The 21740-nt window shown below is 38.0% G+C and overlaps 1 protein-coding gene across 2 annotated transcripts in view; it reads left to right on the top strand.

The window, feature by feature from the left end:
* The window catches only part of LOC114145204 (protein sidekick-1-like), a 493057-nt gene that overhangs the window by 392428 nt on the left and 78889 nt on the right, over nucleotides 1-21740 (top strand). For both annotated transcript variants that reach the window (XM_028018670.1, XM_028018669.1), the window contains 4 exons: nucleotides 523-670; nucleotides 9340-9480; nucleotides 15900-16081; nucleotides 19956-20071. In XM_028018670.1, the coding sequence (XP_027874471.1) occupies nucleotides 523-670; nucleotides 9340-9480; nucleotides 15900-16081; nucleotides 19956-20071 (587 nt within the window). The remainder of the gene's footprint in view (nucleotides 1-522; nucleotides 671-9339; nucleotides 9481-15899; nucleotides 16082-19955; nucleotides 20072-21740) is intronic.

Here is a 21740-nt window from a genome sequence, read left to right as displayed (position 1 = left end):
AAAATTATCACAATAGAGCAGGGAAATAATGCGCCAATATCTGGGGGAGATGAAGAAAAGAATGAGAAAACAAGGGAGTTTAAATGACTGGTCGATTTCTGTGGAAAAACCCAGACAGTGAGGAATGGATTGGAGTTTTTGAACATTGATTAGATTTTTTTTTCACTGTAGTTCAGAGTCCACAGCAGTGTAAATACAAGGCACTTTCATATCAGACAATGACTATAATATGCTGGGCTTGTACACTATCCTTCTCACTTACACTGATCCCCATGAGGCTGATGCGATAATAGGGATAATAGTGGATCTGTCTGGTTTATTCAGCAAACAATAAGCTGGCAACAACATACAGCGGCATCCATGCTTCTTAACTTATATGCATAATTATTTTAATTTTTTTTCTTGTTGCATTCTCTTCCACACCTGGTCTTGTTCCAGTCCTGGTTATAATGTCCCATGTCCCTGCTTGTCCTTCCTCAGCCAGATGCAATCAGTCTCTAATCTCAGTGTGATGTTGTCTAGATTCTCCATGGAAGGTCTACCTATCTGAGGTGGATCCTGCAGTGAGCGAGGTATCAGTGGGCGGACTCACACCTGCAAGAACCTACCAGTTCAGACTCTGTGCTGTCAATCAAGTGGGAAGGGGTCAATACAGTGCTGAAACACAGAGGTAAGAGCAAACATGTTAAGGAAATACTCACTTAGTACCCGTTGTGTAAGAAAAGTGGTGTTCTTTGTCCTCAAAGTGCAAAATTTTAATTTCTTATTTAATGGCTACTTAATTTTTTTCTGTTTCTGGTCTAGTAGTTCAATAGAAAGTCATTTAAACTATCCAATACCTCAGAGCAGTTTTCCTTTTCTGATATTACACAGATTGATCTATTGGATTACATCTTTCTCATTACAATCTTTAAATATCCATACCTACTGTATTTATGCTTCTCTATCTTTCCCTGACACTCTCTTTCTGTTTGAGACAGTCAACTATACTAACTATATAGTTAGCTGTGTAATTATATTAACTGCTCTGCTTGTTTGTTTGTGTGAGAATGCATAAAAAGGGACAGTGTAATTTCACCTAGTATGCACACAGATTACTCTGCAGATGTTTTATGCATGTGTGTATACCCACATTTATTGTGTGTATGTGTCTGTGTGTCCCAGTAGAGAAGCACTGATGAGGGTACTTATAATGCTAAGGCACTGATGAAAAGGCTTAAAACGGACCAGGTTTAGAGGGAGGCGTTGTCTAAAGTGTGAGCGTGGACCAAATCCCTGATAGTTTGTTACCATACAGCAGATGTGGTGGTGCATTATGAAACAGGCATACACACACTATCAAATAGGGTTTTGTCCTACTGAAGATACGGACCACAGACAGATGCCAGTTGTTGTTTTGCCAAATACACTCAGGAGCAACAGTAGCTGTTAGCATTCACACACCTCAGATTGCAATCTGCTTCTAGTTTCTCTTCTTTATGTGTTCTGCTGTTCATTTTCTAAATATTCTGAATCTTTCTCCCTAATCATGTTCCTACTCCTGTGGCAGGAGGGGGAACGTTTATTAATATTACTTCTATCCTTCCTCTTCTCTGGACTGTTGCTTGTGTTCAACAGCTGCTGTGCTGCCTAGTCCTCAGTCCAGTATTTGTTGTTGGAGGCCCTAGAGAACAGATTGGATTGATCTTCTGTAAATGAAAGACTGGCAGGCAGACAAGTCATCACTGGTCAGTGCATCAGAGCAGATGGACGCGTCTTTTCTTCAGCATTCATCTAATACGTAAACAGGCACTTCCTCCTTCTTATCTGCTGGATGTTTTGCTGGATAAGACGCACACACAAGCTGCCACTGATGCCAAGGCACATCCTACAAATGACACTCAGGAAGAGTGAAGTGAAGCGAAATGTCCTGCAGAAGCTTTGACTTCCCCATGAGAAGGATGACAGAATGCATTAATACGGACAGAGTGAGGGAACAGGGCGTGAAGCGAAGCTGAAGCTCGGAATATTAGGAACAGAAAACCCTTATTAAAGTTTGAGTTTCCAGCTGCTTCAACACTTTTACAATTTGTTGTCATCATAATGTAGATCTTTATCATAAAAATCTTTCTTTTTTTCCAATCACAACATTGGCTTTGTTCCCAAACTACATTTCATTGAATGGAGTTCCCATGGATACTGCAGCAATAAGAACTCTGTGAAAATGCTTTTTCAAAGTCTTCACTGTTTTGCCTGCACAAATGCATGGCATGTTCTTTCACCATTATTATCTGTAGAAATTATGCATTTGAAGGACAGATTATTCTTGATCTTTAGGATTTGTAACACATAAAAGCATATATTCCCATTGTTGTACCATCTAATCTACTCCTAATATTGATATTCTAACAAGGTAAATACATGTTACTGAGAAAGTACACTCACCAGAAAATGTACTAGGTATACTTTGACTCTAGGTTTTACCTTCAGAACTGCTTTAGTTCTTTATGGAATAAATTGAACATCATGTCCATTGAACAACATGAAAACATTGGCTGCAGGTCCTCCATTCTGCAGTGCTCCATAGGTACTGTATTGGATTATTTCTTTTACAGACTCCACAGATTTGGTGACATAATATGGGCATTTAGCTGACTAATGCAACATGATAACTGTCTAGTTTATTTCAGAATGCATCTTGAGGTGCATTCTCACCAGCCCAGTTCAGTCTGCTTTAATCTAACTCTAGTTCATTTACCAGGAAAGTCTATTTTGTTTTTGTCCTTTGATGAGAACAAAACAGCTTACTCTTCTCTGCCTAAACACCAAGGTCTAGGTTCAGTTGTCAAGCAGACCGGAAACCGCTTGAAAAACAGGAACACTACAAGCATCTTGATACCACTCCATTTTTGGGTACATTTCATGAAGAAGGAACTTCTGCCCAATGCCTTCTTCAGGGGTTTTTGTTTTGTTTCCACCAGTGCTTTTTAGAGCAGCACTACCACCGGTGAGGAGGTAAATAAGTTTTTCAAAGGGTTTGGTTCATTTAACAGTTTCCAGATAGTGAAGCTGAAAATGTAGCAAATGTTGCAAAATGCTGGAGTTTGACCAAAAGTAGTTACAAGAAAGAATAAGTTTAAGGCTGTGCACACTAAAAAAACACACTCATAAAAATATTACTTTTTAACAGGTCTGTGTAAACCTGAGAACCACTTTCAGTGTTTATTTATTTACAGAAGTTAAAGCTATGGTGGTGTGCTCTGTTTGTTTTAAACACTCTAAGTTTTTCTTAGCAATCATAACTTTAGATGATCAGAATGAACACAGAGAATTACAAGACCTTGAAAATTTGTAAAATTTCTATAAAAAATAAACTTATCATATGCTTATGTTTTACACTGCTGCTGGAAAAAGGTACAAATTAAAGATGTTTTATTATCAAATATATCTACAACCAGTGGTTTGTTTGGCCGTCAAAAACAGTCACAGTTGCCTATAAAAATATTGTCCTGGTGTGTTTGACTGTACAATATCACTTCAGCTTTAATCTATATCTTCTGATTGTTCTGTGCTCATAAAAACATTATTCAACAGGAACTTAATATGATAACAGATGGATTTCTTTATGCAGGGGACCAGTAGAATATTCTATTTTTATGTTTATTCATAAATTTATTTACCTCTCAAAATTGTATCCATTTATGATCTTCACAAATGATTCATGTTTTGCAGCAAAATGTGTCATTGATCACAGATGCGCTTTCACTGAAAAGACATTCGTAAACCACATAAGCAACAGCAAATGTTCTCAGCAGCTGGCTTTGATTTATAGAGAAAATATGCTGAAAGTGTCTCTATTTTTGCCTGATGGAGTCTCTTTACTGTGTCAGCCCTCTCTATTTGTGCATTTTTTAAGCCCCAGGCGAATCTACTCAACATTTAAAAGAGACAAGAGTTTCTGTGTCAAACAAGGCAAAAATAAGCTCATCTATTTAAGCTGATTGTATCAAGTCACATCCACTCCTTTTCCTCATGCAGGATGTGAACCGAACTGTTCTGTTGTGTTTGAACATGAGGATGCCAGGGTTCCTATCCCAGCTAGAAAAGTCTGGAATAAAGTAAATACTCTGTGGAAAAATTGTGTTTTTTTCAAGGCCTAATTTCATCTTATATTATCTATTTGAAAAATCTCTGCATGTACTTTTGTATAAGAACACATCATAAAATGACCTCTGTTGAGAAATTATTGAAAGCTCAGATTTGTACAAGGACTTTTTCTCTGTTTGACTCATTGCACATGTCCACAAATGTGTGTCCACACACAATGTCCCAAAGAAAAAGTGACAATTACTCAGAGCAAACGTGTTTTATACAATGAGTGATATAAAAAATTACAATGATTGATCACAAGAAAGGTGGGGGGAATCTGTGGTTTGTTGAAGATAAGCCTGTGTTAAGTGGATTCCCCTCTTTCCCACCTCTTGCCAGTAAGTGTGTGTTTTACCAGGTAGGCTGTTGATACCTCTACTGTCAAAGTACTCACCAAAACACTCTTCAAAATGGACACATTCTTGACCAGAACATCGAAAATGTAAACATTGATTTAAAAAATGTTCAAAACAAGAACTATTAGTCAAATTAAACACACTTTCTTTTAATGTCCTTTTGTGTCCTGTTGTTCAGTGGAAGGCTTAATGCCTTCCAATGCCTGGGGCTTCTAACCAGGTCTGGTTTTACATGCCAAACAAAGCATCTTACAAATTAAAAGGATCAAAATGATTTTTTGCAAATTAAAGGGATCAAATAGAATTTTTACAATTAAAGATTTGTTACAGATCACAAGCTGCACTTTAAATAATATGTATTTGTATGTATCTGTAATCTGTATTTAGTGTCCAGATCTGATAAGATAAGACTAAGTGTTATTGATTCTAACTTAAAGCTAATGTAAGTTGGACCAGATGTAGTGAATCATCCATTTCCTCAATCAGAAGGCCACCACAGCATTGTGAAGTTTTCATCGTTTGTGAAATTTTAGGTAAATGTGTTATTCTTAAATATACTGTAAAAAAAAAATAGTTAGAAATTGTGACATTTTGACATGGATAATTTGCAGGAATCCTAGAAGATGCCGTATCCCAGTAACACCATTAACTTTAAAAACTGTGGTATATTTGGATTTAGCAAATAACCCAGCAGGCATTAAACTATCGAGAATGACACAAATAGAAACTTTTCTTAAATCCCTATGCACAGGAAATGAGACACATGCACACTCACTCTAACACATTTCTCCCTCACAGACCAGAGAACATGAGCACTTCCTGCAGGAAATGTCCTCTTTTCCCTAATAACAAGGGACATAGAAAGTGTGTCACACAGCGTTAAGTTACGGACTATGTTGTTTGGTTGCTGAACATGACTGTGAAGGCTTTACGATGAGATGAAGAACATCAACTTTTGAAAAAACAGATTAATTATATTCATTTTCCAGTGAATCATCTTGGTGAACACACTGAACTATTTACTGGTTCTCTGCTTTTCAACACTGTTTGTTTCTTTTGAACTTTTCAGATTTCATCCCATCACAATGGTAATTCAATGCACTTTTTGAGTTTTAGGAAAATTATTAGTAGTTTTCAAATTCTTTTTACAAAATAAAATCTAGTAAGTTTCTGTAAACAACCTCATTGAGCCCAATAATGCACAAGTAGGGTAAGAGCAAACATGGAGAAGTTTAAAGTAAAATTAGGTTATAAAACAATATCCCAAGCCTTGAACATCTTAGCTCTGCTCAATCCATGATCTGAAGTTGTAAAGATAATGGCACTACTCCAAACATACCAAGACTTAAGTGGACCTAACCTTACAGGCTGAACAAGGAGATAGATTATTATTATGCGTGGCAACCAAGAGGCTTGTAGTAACTCTGTAGGGGCTGCAAGAGACTCCCAGTCAGAGCTGGCCATTATAGAAGAGAAAATATGCAAGTGCAGGCCTGTGACATAGGCATCAACCAAACTGCACCGCTATGACCAGGAAAATTCAACTGCAGTAGGCACCATTCAACCCAAGGAAGGTTTTCAGCCAAATATAGCAGAATTAAACTAATGTACACAAAATGTTACAATTTGCACACAAATAAATTGGCCATTTTTGCAGATATAAGTTAGGGAGCAACTTATATCTGCAAAAATGCGTGTTTTGTTATTTAGTTTCTCTGAAAAAGTGGTTCTGCAAATTGTAAATTCAGGTGGAAAAGTTCAAAGCATGGGAATAACATTGGAAGATGTTATTCCCAAATTAAAGTTGTTAGTAGATATTTATGCCGGTCATTGTAAATGTGCCATTTTGTGGTTTGTATTTCCCAAGAGAGAAAGGAATTTGTGTTTCTGCTTCTAACGTAAAGACATTCATATGTTTGTGTAGCATAAGTCTATGTATGTGTTTGACCCGCATCATCAATTGCAGTCAAAAGCAGCTGTACAATTGAGGATTATATATGCCCAATTTGTACAGAGCTATCTTTATTCCCATTTTGTTCGCACAAGGCCCATTAGCCAGTGTGTGCTTGTATGCCTGAAGCACCTGGTGTCTGACAGTGTCTAACCTAATGGAAGTAAAGCACAGCTGTAAAACCACTGGCCTGTGCTATTTATCCGCCTGCACAAGTTTCTTGCTAACAGCTTTCACACCCCTGCTTTCACGCACACATATAGATCAACATACTCATTTATAGACACATACAGAATCAGGCACATAAAAACAGGCAGTCATATCGCAGCTAATGGTTCGATAACTTAACGAGAATGATTCAGGGGGGAACTGGAGCACATAGGGGAAGCAAGTGGGTTTCAGGGACAAGGTAATGTAAACCGCAAGGCGTAATCCAAGGAAGGGAAACAACCATCAGATGTAACAGTCTTAAGCTAGGGAGAAATGTGTGTCTGTATGATTGTGTGTATGCGTGTTTGCACATATGGCTCTGATTATGTTTGTTGAACTGCTTACAGCAAAGCCAGAGGCTGACCAGCACAGCCTGTGCACTTTACTGGTCATGTGAAGGCTGCAGGGCTTTAATCACGGGTGAAGTTTGAGGGTAGAGAAGGGGGGAGGAGATGAGTAAAAGATAGAAGCATGAAATAATTGAGGCCAAAGGACATGTTGTATAAAAGGTGGAAGTTTGAAGATTGGGTGGGAAAAAAAATTGAGAAGCAGTTCAAAATGTCAACGTAAAAAATGAGGAGACAGTTTAGAGAGACAGAAGCCGAGCAAAAGCACTGAGGGATCATGCTGCCTTTCTCAAAATAAAAAGACAAGGTTTTGCTCGTTTTATACTAGAGTTGATTTAACTATCGTATGCTGTCACATTGTGTTGCTCATCTACTGTAATGGAGCTTATGGGCTGAGGTTGAAAAAGGTCAAATTTTCCAAAATATAAAATCCACCTCCCTTGAGCTCAAAAGTTTTCTTGTTTTAAAACATAGACTTGAGAATACTGAAATGTTACAATTCAATTACAATTATGTTGCACAGCATTACGTCACACTGATTAAATGATACCAAAGGATCTGGATCAATTTGTTCTACCATTTCATACTTAACAAACACCCAAAAGATGTTCTGTTGTATCTGGCACTGAAATGTTAACAGCAGATCCTTTAAGTCCAATAAGCTGTAAAGGGGAAACTTCATGGATCTGACTTGTTTGTCCAGTACATCCCCACAGATAGTCGATTGGATTTAGATTTACCAAGTCAACCCCTCAAACTATCCTAAAACAAATCCCACAGATATCAGAAGAACAGTGCCCAGGAAAAAGGGGAATATTTAATGTGCAGAAATATTTAGGTAGGCTGTTATAGGCGGTGTAACCTCCCAAAGTTTTCCAGCAGAACATTGCAAAACATATCACACCTTCCCTTCTGTCTTGGGTTCTGCCAGCTGTGCAGCTTTGTTCCAGTAAACAATGCACACACACCTGTCATCCAAGCGAAGTAAGACAAAATGTTATTCATCAAACCAGGCTAACTTCTTTTAGTGCTCTGTAGTCCAGGTCTGATACTGATGCACCCATTGTTGGTGCTTTCCATGGTGGACAGTGCTCAGCACCTATTGATATGAAGTTACATAATATTAAAGCACACAGCTCAGCCTACGCTCCTCACATGTGTCAGTGAATCTTGGCCATCCATTAGCCTGCATCCAATTCACCACTGCTTCTTTATTGGACTGCTTTTAAACGGCGAGTATTATGAAAAATTGACTTTTATAAGCTTTCTATCATGTCACAATGTTATTTCCTCATGAAAATCATACCTGGAGTGTTGCTTTTATTTGAAGAATATTTGGATTTCCTGTGGCAACCATTCAGAGCTGTCTAAATGCTTGCTCTCACAAAGCTCCTCCTTGGAGCTGCAGTTTCTGGCCAAACGTCCGCCTCATAAAGCACTCCTCCCTGTGCCTAGTGGCAGCAATTAGCGAACACCTGGTGGAACTGTGCGTCTTCTAAGCTAATCATAGAAACTACTTTTCATTCCAGTCCTCATAAAGTATCTTTGAGAACCCTTTGATGGTTGAAAATCACTATGTAAGTGATATGCATGTATGGATCCATGCATAATGGACGCATTGTTGCGATGACATCCTGAAAGCAGAGTGTTAGAAAGAATAGGAGGTTCCTGAAGAAAGAAAAGCCCAATTCAAGTGTCAAGTTGCAAATTCAAATTTATTTGAATTTACGTTTAATGTAAACAGTACGTTTACAATAACTGAAGGTAACATAGTTACTTGATTGTATTATAAAATGGCACTATGTGCCTGGAAAATATAAAATACTCCTTTAATAAATACTGACCCCTACAGACCAGAACTACTTTACAGCAGTAGCTGATCTGAAGATAATTTACACATCATGTTTTGGCCCCTATCATATCCTGAGACCTTATGGTTATTCTCTTTATTTCTGTATAAAGGTCAGAATTTAAACTTAGATGTTGTGAGTTTTCTTCTTGCTAACAGCTGCCATGATGAGGTCACAATAAGCATTAGTTTACCTGTATGTAGTCATAATGTTTTTAATTATTGATGTATTCAAACTGTTGTTGTTTAAGCTTCATAAATACTTTTAATTCTGCCTATCAGTGGTCTATTGCTGATTTATATCAGTAAACAGTCTGTGCAAAAAGAAACAAGATGAAGCCACTGTTTAGCCTGTTACTGAATAGACTGTCGCTGTATGATTCCACAGTTGGTCTTTATCTGTAACATCCCAAAGAAACTCATTATAAGTCTAATCAAATATGTTGTCTGTCTGTTTCTCAGTTTTTATTCCTTTCTTCGTTTCTGTGTTTGTCCTAGAATGATGCTTCGAGAAGAGGCGCCGAGTGCTCCCCCTAATAACATTGTGGCCAGCGGTCGCACAAACCAGTCTATTATGGTCCAGTGGCAGCCTCCTCCAGAATCCGAGCTTAACGGTATCCTCCGAGGATATGTCCTAAGGTGAACTATCGGCAAACAAACACTGTAATCTTGGTCTGGTGTAAATCCAGTAAGAAAGAAAACAAACAATATGTGGGAATGTTGTTATCCTGACACCAATCAGTCGTAGCACATAGTACGTTAAAATAAAGTCAACTATATATATATATATATATACAGTATGTCTGAAGTTTGCATGTTGTTCTGAAATTTTTGAATTTTTTGGGGATTAAACAAGTGCATTCATTCATTCATTTGTACAGAGCAGAAACTTAAGTGTTTCAGATCACCAGTAAATTTAAATAGATAGATAGATAGATAGATAGATAGATAGATAGATAGATAGATAGATAGATAGATAGATAGATAGATAGATAGATAGATAGATAGATAGATAGATAGATAGATAGATAGATAGATAGATAACCTGATTGAATACAAAATGCATGCAGCATTTTCAAATGATGATTGCAATAATTAAGGGGAAAAGCTATCCATATTATCCTAGCATTATGTGAAAATATAACTGCTCACCTATTTAAGTCATGATTTAATTGTTAAATAACAACTTGTCATTATTTAACTTCATGAGTCACATTCAGGCCAGTTAATAAACAAACTTGTGGAATAAACGACTGTAACTTCTCTGACAAAATTAAGTACAGTATGCAAAAAAAAAAAACTTAAAAAAGAAACATCATCCCCCAATCACAAGAAATTGAAAAGCAGACAAGAAGAACATAATAATAATAATAATAATAATAATAGTTATTATTATTATTATTATTATTATTATTATTATTATTATTATTATTATTATTCACATACTAAAAGCCTTCTTGTCCAAGTGAATTTTAACCCATGATGTTAAAGAAGACAATGAAGTGGCCTTTCTGATATTTAGAGGAAGATCAATCCACTAATCAGGAGCCCTGACCATGAAAACTTCTTCTGTCACCCGTCCAGCTCTGGGAGTGGAAAGTAGAAGCTGATTTAAGGATGTGAGCTTACCAGAAGGGATGTAAGGGGGTAAGAAACTCAGTTAAATATGATGATGCAAAACTATTCAGAGATTTAAAAAAAAAAAATTAAAGTCATTTCTTAAAGTTACAGGGAGCCAATGCAATGAGGACAGAACATGAGTGATGTGCTGATATTCATGGGGTCTTATGAGAACTCCAGCTGCAGTGTTTTCTGTTAGTTAAAGATGATGAAGAGAACTTTGGGGTAGACCTGAAAATAAAGAATTACCATAATCAAGATGGAAGGAGATAAAGGCATGAATAAGAGTTTCCACATCAGCTAATGACATAAATTAGCTGATATTTGCAATATTCCTAATTTGTAAAAGTGCTGTTTTAGTAATGTTCTTCAAATGTTTAGAAAAACCAAGATCAGAATCAATCTGGCTTCATGAGTGTGGTTAAAACCATGAACAGAAAGGGACTGAACTACCATTTTGGGCTTGGGTCCAAACACCATCACCTCAGCTTTATAATTTAGTAAAAGATAATTACCAGAGCAGACTTATCACTAATTCAGAAGCTCAGAGAAAAACCCTGAACAAAATCTAAATGACTGCAGGCCTTTCCTGCCTTCATTAAAGTCAAAATCATACCGGGCAGAACTTCCAGGCCAAGTAAACCGACCAATAAAGAACAACACAAAGTGTCTGTTTTGGTGCCCACAACCTTTGGGAAAATGACAGAAATATAAAAGTGGAACTTTTTAAATTTTAAATGGTGTTGGAAGTTACTGGGGAGTGAACAGCAGGTACACAGCATATTGATTCACATATTCCGCCAGGCTCTGATTTGTTGTTCCTGCCCGGGAGTTGCATAGTTCTGCAGATGGCAGTAGGAGCACTGCAAGGAGCCAAGAAGAGGTTGATTATTTTCACACATTATCTGTCTATAATGTGTCGTGTTATACACGGAGGACATAGTGAAACTTTGACCAAATATGTAAAAAAAAAAAAAAAACAACTTTTAGTAAGAAATAGCTATACTGGCTTATTTATTAAGAAACAAGTTATGAAATGCTGTTCAAGGTACTATGAGATTTTTTTTCCGAATTGGTTAAATGACTAATGTTGAAATATTTTAGAGAAAAAGAGAAAAAAAAGGCAAAAAGAACATTTGGAACCATTAAATTATTCCACTTTTATTGTAGTATTGTTATTGACATTTGTACTTGTATAGTAAATAGTAGATGATAAATGGATGGATATTAATAATCAGCCAGTAAAGATGTTTGCACACTTATACAAAATACACAGATCAGTGGTGAAGTTCTCTCTAACGGCACATCGATATATATTTGGAATAGAAATCTCTCTGCACAATGTAGAGATTTTAAAACTACACGTGGTTGCATACTTTCACATGCAGAGACGAGTGCTCTTTAAGATGTTTCTTGTGTAATGTTTCTTCTGTCCTTGGGCTGATCTCCTCTTCTGTAATGTCTACCTAAAGTAAGACACACTGTCCGTGTAATCAAACTGTCATCAGCTATCTCAAACACACATTTGCATATAATTGTAGTTGAAGTTATCAGGTTTTTATTCTACTTCACTGACTCCACTTCAGAAATCAGTTAAAAAACAGCAATATGCACTCAGACATCCCTGCTGTATCATTTCAGCTTTGTAGGACACAGCCTCCACCTCCTTCTTTCCTCCCCTCTTGAATTCCCTTTTCTTCTGGTTGTGTCAGCTGCCAGCTTCTCGCTCTTTTCTTCCTATTTTTCTATTTTCTCCATTTTCTCTCTCCTTTCTGTTGGCCCCACCCCTCCTCCTTCTCGTCTGCCTCCTCTTCGTCTTCCAAAGTGTCAGGTGGAGATAGAAGGGAGAGAGGTTATCTTCTCTCCTCCGCAGAGAACTGATGTCGGCCCCCAGTGCATACTCAGAATTTGTATTTGTCAGTGTGTGTGTGTGTGTGTGTGTGTGCAATATGTATGTGTGATTGAGGGCTGATGCAGCCAGTAAATTGTTGGAACATCCTGTTATAGAGAATAGGTGTCATATTAAAATGCTGACATGGGGATTATTGCTCCATTCAGCTCTATCAGATATGAACAATACTGAAGTAGTATTGCACTTCCCTTGTCTCTCGGTGGGTCATCCATTCTTTTAAATGAGTGTTTAAATCACATACTAAAGCAAAGGTTCACTATTTGGAAGGAAATTAGAGACTTATCGTCTTTAGTGATCTTTAAAAGGTCTTGACCTGTGCAGAAAAGACCCATTTATAAAATAAAGGAAGAAATATGCATAATAAATACTGGTATAAAATTACACTGTGCCCTCCTCCTGGCTCTCGCTGCTCATTTCTTAACATTTTGCTTCCAGGATGTTTGTCCTTTACTACTTTTTATGATCAGTTCAATCAGATTGTTGGTTTGTTTTCCACTTGACATTGATTTTTAAGTCATGAAGGCATAAAAAGACTATAAAGCCAGAATTAGCAAAGGCTCTGCAGACTGTAAGTAGTCTTTTGCAGTGAAAAACACACTAACCAATAGTGAGTTCAAATTCCCCCGAATGCACATGAGTATTAGAGTGCATTGTGACCTACCATTGCTCTGGCTGTGACAAAAACACTCAACAAATCCCAATTATCACACCAGTGCAGTGCTATGATCAGACCCCCTGGACATGGAGATTTGCATGTGCTGCTGTCTGTATTCAATAAAAGGAGAGATCCCAGAAGGAGAGAAGCACCCACACCTCCACATTGCACATAAGCTGGTTTACTGAAGGTAACTGTGAGCTATTGCAAATGCAGAATGTTTTTGCTATGGTGGTTCATACCATATGAAGTCTTCACACTGTTTCAACTGACAAGGAGGGAGAAGAAGAGGAAAAGGAGAAAGTTTGTGGTGTATGTCAAGAAAATCCGAGCTCATCCCACTTCCCCATGCTGGAGATTTTAGTTTAACAGTAATAATAAATAAAGTTATCTTTAAAATGAATCACTCAAGTGACATTAAGGCCCAACAGTAGACTTAAGTGTCAATAAAATAAATCTGGTTGTGTGTGTTGTTTTTGTCTCCAGCAAACTTTGCTTTAATTCTACTTTTTTCTATCTAATCATAAGAAATCATAGTCAGTCAGAGAGAGTCATTAAACAGGAAAAGCAGGTTTCCTGGAAAAAGAGGAAGTAAGTTTCCAGCCTGCAGATTTATAAAAATAGCTGAGACTATTCCTTAGTTTAAAGCATGAAAGTTTTAAAGAATGTAATCTAAACATTTTGAGTAATTTCATAAGATTCAAAGTAAAATACTTATATTAATATTGGTTTACTTGTAATAATACTTACACTTACATTTGTGAGAACACTTACAAGAAAAACAAGTAACTGTAACTTTGGTATTAAATAATTAGAATCATGTATTATTCTTGGTTTCTTTTCAGAAAAACATCTGTAATAACTCACATTAAGATTATAATAAATATAATTAATAAGTTATAGTTATAAAATTATAAATGAATAATAAATCAGAGAAGCTAAAGAAAATAAATGTGACAAATGTGATTTTGACATTGAACTTGAAATGGTGTAAAAAGGTGTAACTGCAATTAAACATCACTGATATGTTGGAGGTAGATGGTAGGTGAAAGGTGAAAGGAAGGGAAAAAGGGGAACTAACAGGAGAGCAGAGATGATCAGCGCCTTATTTGGAAACAGATTGATCAACGCCTTATTTAGAGAAAAGGTCGTGCAGGCAATGGACACAGGAGGTTGAGCAACCCTGAGACATTAGCTCAGACATCAGGAAATGTCTGTAAGACAGTGATGGATATGAGATCATCTGTCTAAGCAGACAGCAGGCGCACCAGGGGGGTGGATAAACCCTATAAAAGGTGGGTGCAAAAGAGGAACCTTTTGTTGGATCCTCCGGGCAGCTTCGAGCCAAGAGATGGACAAAGAACTCTGCAGCTGAAGAAGAGCCGGGGCCACGGAGCCGAAGACTGTCCTGCCATGGGGACCAACCCGTCTGGCCCACAACCTGTGGCTTCGAATCGCACTTCTCTCATCGGCTGGGTTCAGACCCCAAAGACAAAGATGAAGACAAAGGCAAAGACAAAGAAGAAGAACTGGTGCCTTTTTTCCTGCCAGCACCAAGTCCTGTGTGACCTCAGCATCCATGCGGAGAAGAAGCTCATCAGACCTACAGAGATCCTGGCCTTCGCCGATCAACATCTTCCTCCTGCTGCAACACCTTCTTCATCATCAAGCCAGGTCTGAGGTTCGAGGCGCCAGGCTCCGTCCGTCTCTCTCAAAGGTTCCCTTTTTTAGTTCTCAGTGTCAGCAGTAGGGAAAGATAGACTAGATGATTGATTTTACTTATTTGATTATTTCTGCTACTGAATTAAGCTGTACTGACCCTTGCAAAAATGCCTTACTAATAAAATATTTAGCATAAAGAAAATCTAAAGATGTTGTGGACATTCAGTTAATGAGTCACCTTAAAGTTCTTTGATGGTTGTAAAATAGCTGTGATGTTTGATTCTGGAGAGGAAAAAGTGGAAAATGTTTTTAGGTTGCTGGTAGCCCATAGTAAAACCTCATCCTTGGGACTCGCCCGAGTCACTAAAACCTACCTGGTTCAATAACAAATGCAAGTTGTAAAATAGAGAACGAGCGACCGTTAACAGGTGTGCTCTGTGAAACTAGTTGGCTGTAGGCTGCTCAGTCTGGCTAATTCACAGAGGGAAGAAGGGTGGGACACCTGGATGTAGGCCGTCAGAAAACCAGGCGAATCGTTTCTCGAAACCAGCTTAAACAGAGTTTACTTCAGTTCTGGACAGGGTAAATCCCAGCAGATTTAGGAAACTCAATTAACCCGTTAGACGGAGAGCTGGTAGCACATCTCCCCTCTCAGAAGAGGAAGTACGAGAGTGAGAGAGTAGAGAAAGGAGGGGGGGGGTATCGCGCAACAACATGTAACTCCAAGACCATAGTATATAGTTTCACAAGATATATTTCTTGTAAAAACAACTTCAGGGTTTAGAGTCTTGCATTGCTGAGCTTCCAAAACTGATTTTGGATTTTGTGTTCATGATTCCTTCTAACTGCAAACGCTGAGATATGAGCACAAACAACTGCTCTGGGTTAACTGTGTGATGCACAATGTTTCCTAAAGAAACTCTCCTGTCCTGAAACTAAAAACGTACTGAAAGTACTGGTGTTTTTTTTCTCCAGAGCTCTTGTGTCTTGGTTGACTCCAAAGAAAAGGCTTTGGGATTCAGGTTTTGCTTTGTAGAGGGAACAATTCTTATCTGATCAGTTCTGTGTTTTATTACAGGAGCATTGTTTGGCAGTGATGTCTCTCGTACAAGAAATGCTTAGGAATATTTCTGATCAGTTCGTGAATAAAAATGGATTTCAATATCCTTCTGTTACAATGCATTTACAAGCTTTTATGTGTGTCTTTAGGTACCGTCTGGCTGGGTTGCCGGGAGACTACCAAGAGAAGAACATTAGCAGCCCAGAGGCTAACTACTGTCTGCTGAAGGACCTCATCATCTGGACTCAGTACCAGATCCAGGTGGCTGCCTACACAGGAGCCGGCCTGGGCGTCTACAGTCGGCCTGTCACAGAGTACACGCTGCAGGGAGGTCGGTGGAGACGCACACGCACATTTTCATTCCTCATTTATGCCTCTCACAGCAAATATACAGAACATTTTCAATCATCGCTGCATACAGAAAGACATTTATTCAGCAGGATTCCAGGACATGCAGTAATTTTAGTCCTGCACCACTATGTCTTGAGATACGATGCAGTGGGTTCAAGTACATTTGATGAACTCCAAAGAGCTGCACATCTGTTGTAGCAATAGCAGAACTGACAGACAGAGATGATGTAATGATGACATGATCCTCTTTTCTCACCTGTTTTTAATGTTCTGATCCGTTGACTGACAAGTACATGCTGGCTTTCTCTGCAGCTTCAAAAGCTTTCAGTATTGCTCAGCTTTGAGAAGAGCCAGTTGATGCTGTTCTGAGTTATATTAAAGTTGCCCCCGAGGCATCCCCTAGCAGCCAAAGCACTTTTCAGTCGACTGGGAGGAGACCCTAAGGGCAACCCAGGATGTGCTGAAGGGATTCCAGTTCATCTTCCATCTGGCTAACAAGCAGCAGGAGACGTGGCGGGACGGAGGGAACTGATGGGGAAACAGTTTTCCAACAGCTCCACAGATATAGAATCTGACAGATAATAGTGTGTTTATTTTAAGAAACATGGCTGCTCCCAGGAATGCACATTCAACTCTATAAAAAAATCAATAATGTGAACAAGGAAGGAAATATAAGTATGAAAGTAAGAAAGATGAGCAGAAATGGCTTTAAGGTTTAATCTTCTTTCAATATGTTCTTGTCTCTTGCTGATTTTTACTCCAATGGTATATTATAATTATTAAAGATGAGTGGATCCACTCACACATGTGAACATACAAGACATCATTACAAGAGTTGGAGACAGGTTTATAGACTCAGGAAAGGGAGTTAGACTCATTAATTATTCTAATGTGCTTCAATGGGAGTAGCTGTGATGGATTGGACATTTCCTCTCTCTCACTGTCTCTGAGAGGATATGGTTGAAGTCTGTGTTAAATTCTGATAACATTACTTTTCTCCTGCTTTCTCACAAGCAGCCTCAGGAGTCGACGCATACTAAGATTACCCCGAAGTGCATAGTTTAGTGTTTTATCTGGAGCTGTGAGCTGCGAGGGGCAAAGAGCCACTCCCCAGGAGGAGGGTCAGCATGGCAGAGACTGAGAGAACATCTTTAATATCAATTAATCTCCTGTCTGCCTCTCTGTCCTCTTACTCTTCCTGTCGTTTCTCCTGCCTCTCACTATTGCAGAAGCTTTTTGAATATCGTTCCAACCTGAAGAATCTGTTTGTGTGTTTTCTTTATATATGCCAGTGTCATATAGCCACTTTAGTTAAAAAATCTGATTTAAAGGGCATTCCCATCATGCCACAGCCAGGCTTTAGAGTTGCAGTATAAACCCGTTAGCATGTAATCACTATGACATGCCCACAAACTCACATACAGACACACGATTAACGGTCACTCCTCTCTTCCTCTCTCTGGGTTTAATAGTCGTTCATGATGGATTCTCTTTCTCTGCCACTGAATAGCTGCTCTGGCAGGTTTCACAGAGCCACCACAGACCCGCAGTTAGATGTGTATACAGCAGAAGGATAGTGAAATACTTGTATTTTGAATCTTCTTCATTAATAGATTATACTGACTGCAGTGTTTTCTGTTCTGCTGTAGTTTAAGAGCATTACTTTAATGTTACAAATTCTAGTTTTGGCCTTGAAATTTTTATTGTGATGTCATGTGATGTATGTTATTAGAATCCTTTATTTATACAGGAAAAAATCTCTTGAGTCTCATTGTAACATACATCAAGAAAACAACAACAAAAAAACAACAATACAATCTACTAAACGAGCAGAAAAAAATACTGAATTATTTTGAATTGGGAGAAAAATGATACAGTACATGGTTTTCAAAGGGTTTTATCTTTTATGAATTAATATCTGGACAGTGTTCTGACTTTTATAATCAGGCCCCCTAAAGTCATTAGAGCCTCTCACTGCTACTACAGATACAACCAGTTATGCACATCTACAGAACTAGGTCTTATTCTTCTTTGTAAAATAACTCACTCAGTCATATTAGATGAAGAATATTTGTTAAGCATCAGTTTTCAACTCTTGGCACAGGTTGTCAGTTGGATTTAGGTCTGGACTTTGACTGAGCCATTTTAACACATGAATATGCTTTGATGTAAACCTTTATGTTGGACCTCTGGATGTGTGTTTTCAGGTGAATTTTGCCTCTTTCTCATATATTTCCCAGCCTCTGACTCACAGGTGTCAAACTCCAGTTTCAGGGCCACTGCCCTGAAACTTTTAGATGTGCCTCTGTTGCACCACACCTGAATAGAATTATTAGGTCATTAGCAAGGCTCTGGAGAACTTATCTACACAAAAAGGAGGTAATTAAGCCATTTCATTCCAGTGTTTTTTATCTGTGGCACATCTAAAAACTGCAGGACAGTGGCCCTTGAGGACTGGAGTTTGACATCCCTGCTCTAACTGGTATACCTACATGATTGCTCTGTACTTAGCTCCATCCAGCTTTCTGTCAACGCTGACTGGGTTCCCGGTCCAAACTGAAAAAGCATCATGACATGATGCTGCCACCACCCCACCCTGCTTCATCGGCAGGACTGATCTGAGTCAAAAAGTTTCCTTTTCCTTTTCTTTGAGCCACTCTTCTTAAGAGCCTTTTCTTACATAAAGGCCAGATCTGAGCAGTGCAGAGCTCAGATCTGTTACCCTGCCGCAGTTACCCTGCCGTCAGATTCTCCCACCTGAGCTATGGATCTCAGCAGCTCTTCCTTAGATTACAGAATGAACTTTAACCTTTCTGATGTGTTCGTGGATCTTCAAAGATGCTGGTTGTTCTTTAACAAATCTCTGAGGCCTCCACAGAACAGCAGTACAGGTTGCCTCCATTTACTTAGGTGAGTTCTGAAGGCAGTTGCTTTTGATAGATTTTATTGAAGAGTATCAGAGCAAAGGAGACTGAGTACAAATACATGCTTTACTTTAAATTATTATTAATTTTAATAATTTACTTATTTATTTTTGTACACAACTGTCCACTCTTCTGTGTCGGTCTATTGCATAAAATACCAAGAAAACACAGTCAGGTTTGTGGATACATGTATGAAAATGTGGAAAAGTTTAAAGGACATGCATACTTTTACAAAGCAGTTTGTCATATTTATCAAAATTAAATAATCAAATGAAATCAAATAATACCTAAACCCAAGCAAGGTTAGTCATGTTGACATCTCAGATTTTAACACATTTAAAACAATGTTGAATAAAAGAAGTACATGTGATGTCTGATAGAAGAATTGTTTCAGATAAAAGATGCAAGTGTGGTACTCAGTCACCGGAGTGCCTGTTGCAAGTTAAGATATTAATATGGATAAAATGTCAAATTTTCATGAGATTCAATCTGCTTTAATCAATAAATGGTGCTGTGTGTTGTGAGGTCGAACTGATTAATGTGAGAGGAGCTAACTGGCTTCTGGACCTATCATTGTTTAAACCCAGTTTGTAATAGATCATTATTAAGTCATTTCATAGGCAATAATATGCAAAATACATAAATGCAAATTGCAACATATTGGATGTCATTATTTGGAGAAATTAGGTCATCTTGCAGCTTAGCACAGATGAGTTGGTCTGACATTTAGATTCTGCAGTATAAGCAGATATTTTTAATTAGAAAAAGATCTGAACAGGACATAAAATGTTGAACAATGGAGCTGTAGGAAATATTTACAACTATGCTTTGTTGAGAAATCCAATAGAGTTTTTTATTTTTTTACCTCTTCACTTATATTTTCACTTCCTGTTGTTGAACTACTTATTTTGTCTATGTACCTGTGTTCAGTTCCCACAGCACCTCCACAGGAAGTGGAAGTTGTAGCTGTTAATTCAACCACCATCCGTTTCACCTGGAACCCTCCACCTCAGCAATTCATTAATGGTATCAACCAGGGTTACAAGGTAAGCCCTGAATATGTTACTGTAACATCCCTCCATATGTTTACTTTCCTCTTGTAAGGTGTTTCCTAAAACAGTACAATTCAGATTTTAGAATTTTGCAGTGATATAATTTTTCCCTAAAAAATACATTTATAAAATACACGTACAATTTACACTTTTTTTTTTCCTAAAAACGAATCAGTTTAAAATTGCTAAAGTGTTGCTGGCTGGAATGTTGCTTGTTTGTCTGTTCCATTTTTTTTTGTCAGAATTGTGATTTAAGTTGGTCAAAGTTACAAGTTGGAGTTTTTGCAATTTGTAGCTTGTAAAGTTCAACATGGATTCTATAGGTTTAAAACACAGCAATGATTACTGTAATAAGAGTATTTTAATGTCTGTTGGTTTCATTTTTGCTCACAATTAAATGTTGTATTTGACAAATGTGGAGAAACACATTGTTGTAGGCTTGATTTGGTAACCATATGTCTGATATCTGAACAGAGCAGTTAACAAACCTCACTGGTTTTCCAACGAGGATTAGGGTTCACTCTGCTATTTTCTTCTCTGTGCTTATTAGATAAACTGAGCACTAATTCTAAGTTTATCTTCCCATAGTGAGTGTACTTCACTTTTACCTGGCAGATGAAAGCATCTCAGTTACCAGCAGTGGGACTTGGACCACAGTTTGAGACTCTTGAGTTTCCAGATCTAAAACAACCAGTGCTATTATCAGTATTTCAATATCAATTATTTATTAGGTCATTTATCGTGGTTGATGCTCCTAAGTAAAGATATTTTTTCAAAGTTCAAAAGAACAGAACATTGTTGTAAAATGGGTGATCTGTGAGTGTGTTTATGTAGGTCAATGTTTGGAACAAAAATACATTATCCAGGAGTTATTACACAATGGTTATTTTCCTAGGACCGCTGGGCTGTTGTTTACTCATCCGCTCAGCCAAGCTCAGTCTGGGGTCAGTTCCAGGAAGAAATAATGAGCACTTTAGAGGAGACATAGAGATCATTTTTAGGAAGCAGAACAGGAAGCACAATGAGTGCAAGGGATGAATTGTGTGAGTGATCCTCATGTGTCAGTTCTAGAATTGAATTTAGTTGGGGTTGCATTGTGGCACCATACCCCTCCAAGGAACTGATTAACATGACAAAAAGAACGCATCACATTCTCACTGCACGTCACTGCAAGTATGTGTGGGGGTCTCTGTTTTACGGAGAGGATATTGTTGTCTCTCTGCCTCAATAAATACTATATGGTTTTCTATCCTTTTTCATGATGCTTTCTGTTAGATGTCTCTGGAAAATCAGATCCACCACTGCAAATTCATGAAGCTTTTCAGTGTGTGTGTGTAGGGTGCGCGGGGGCGTGCATGTGTGTGCATCTTGTTGAAAGGGCAGTAGATAATAATATTAATTAAAAGTGAAAATGAAGCAAAACCTCATCTCATTTAATCTCCCCCACACATCACTGACTATATACAATACAGTTAATAACATAGCTGTAAACTCGTCGCCAAGAACCAAAGACTCCTCTCACAAGTTTCCTCTTTTCTACTTGCATGCCCTTGGAAGTGACTTTACTCAGTGCAGAGCTAATAACATTTACTACCTACTTACCTACCTATCATAAATCTTTCAGTCTGTCTGTCTATCTATCACCCAGTCTGCTATGAGCACT

Source organism: Xiphophorus couchianus, chromosome 5 (assembly GCF_001444195.1).
Source record: "Xiphophorus couchianus chromosome 5, X_couchianus-1.0, whole genome shotgun sequence".
NCBI lineage: Eukaryota > Metazoa > Chordata > Actinopteri > Cyprinodontiformes > Poeciliidae > Xiphophorus > Xiphophorus couchianus.
The sequence above is the reverse complement of the archived record's forward strand: the minus strand, read 5'-3'. Positions and strand labels throughout refer to the sequence as shown.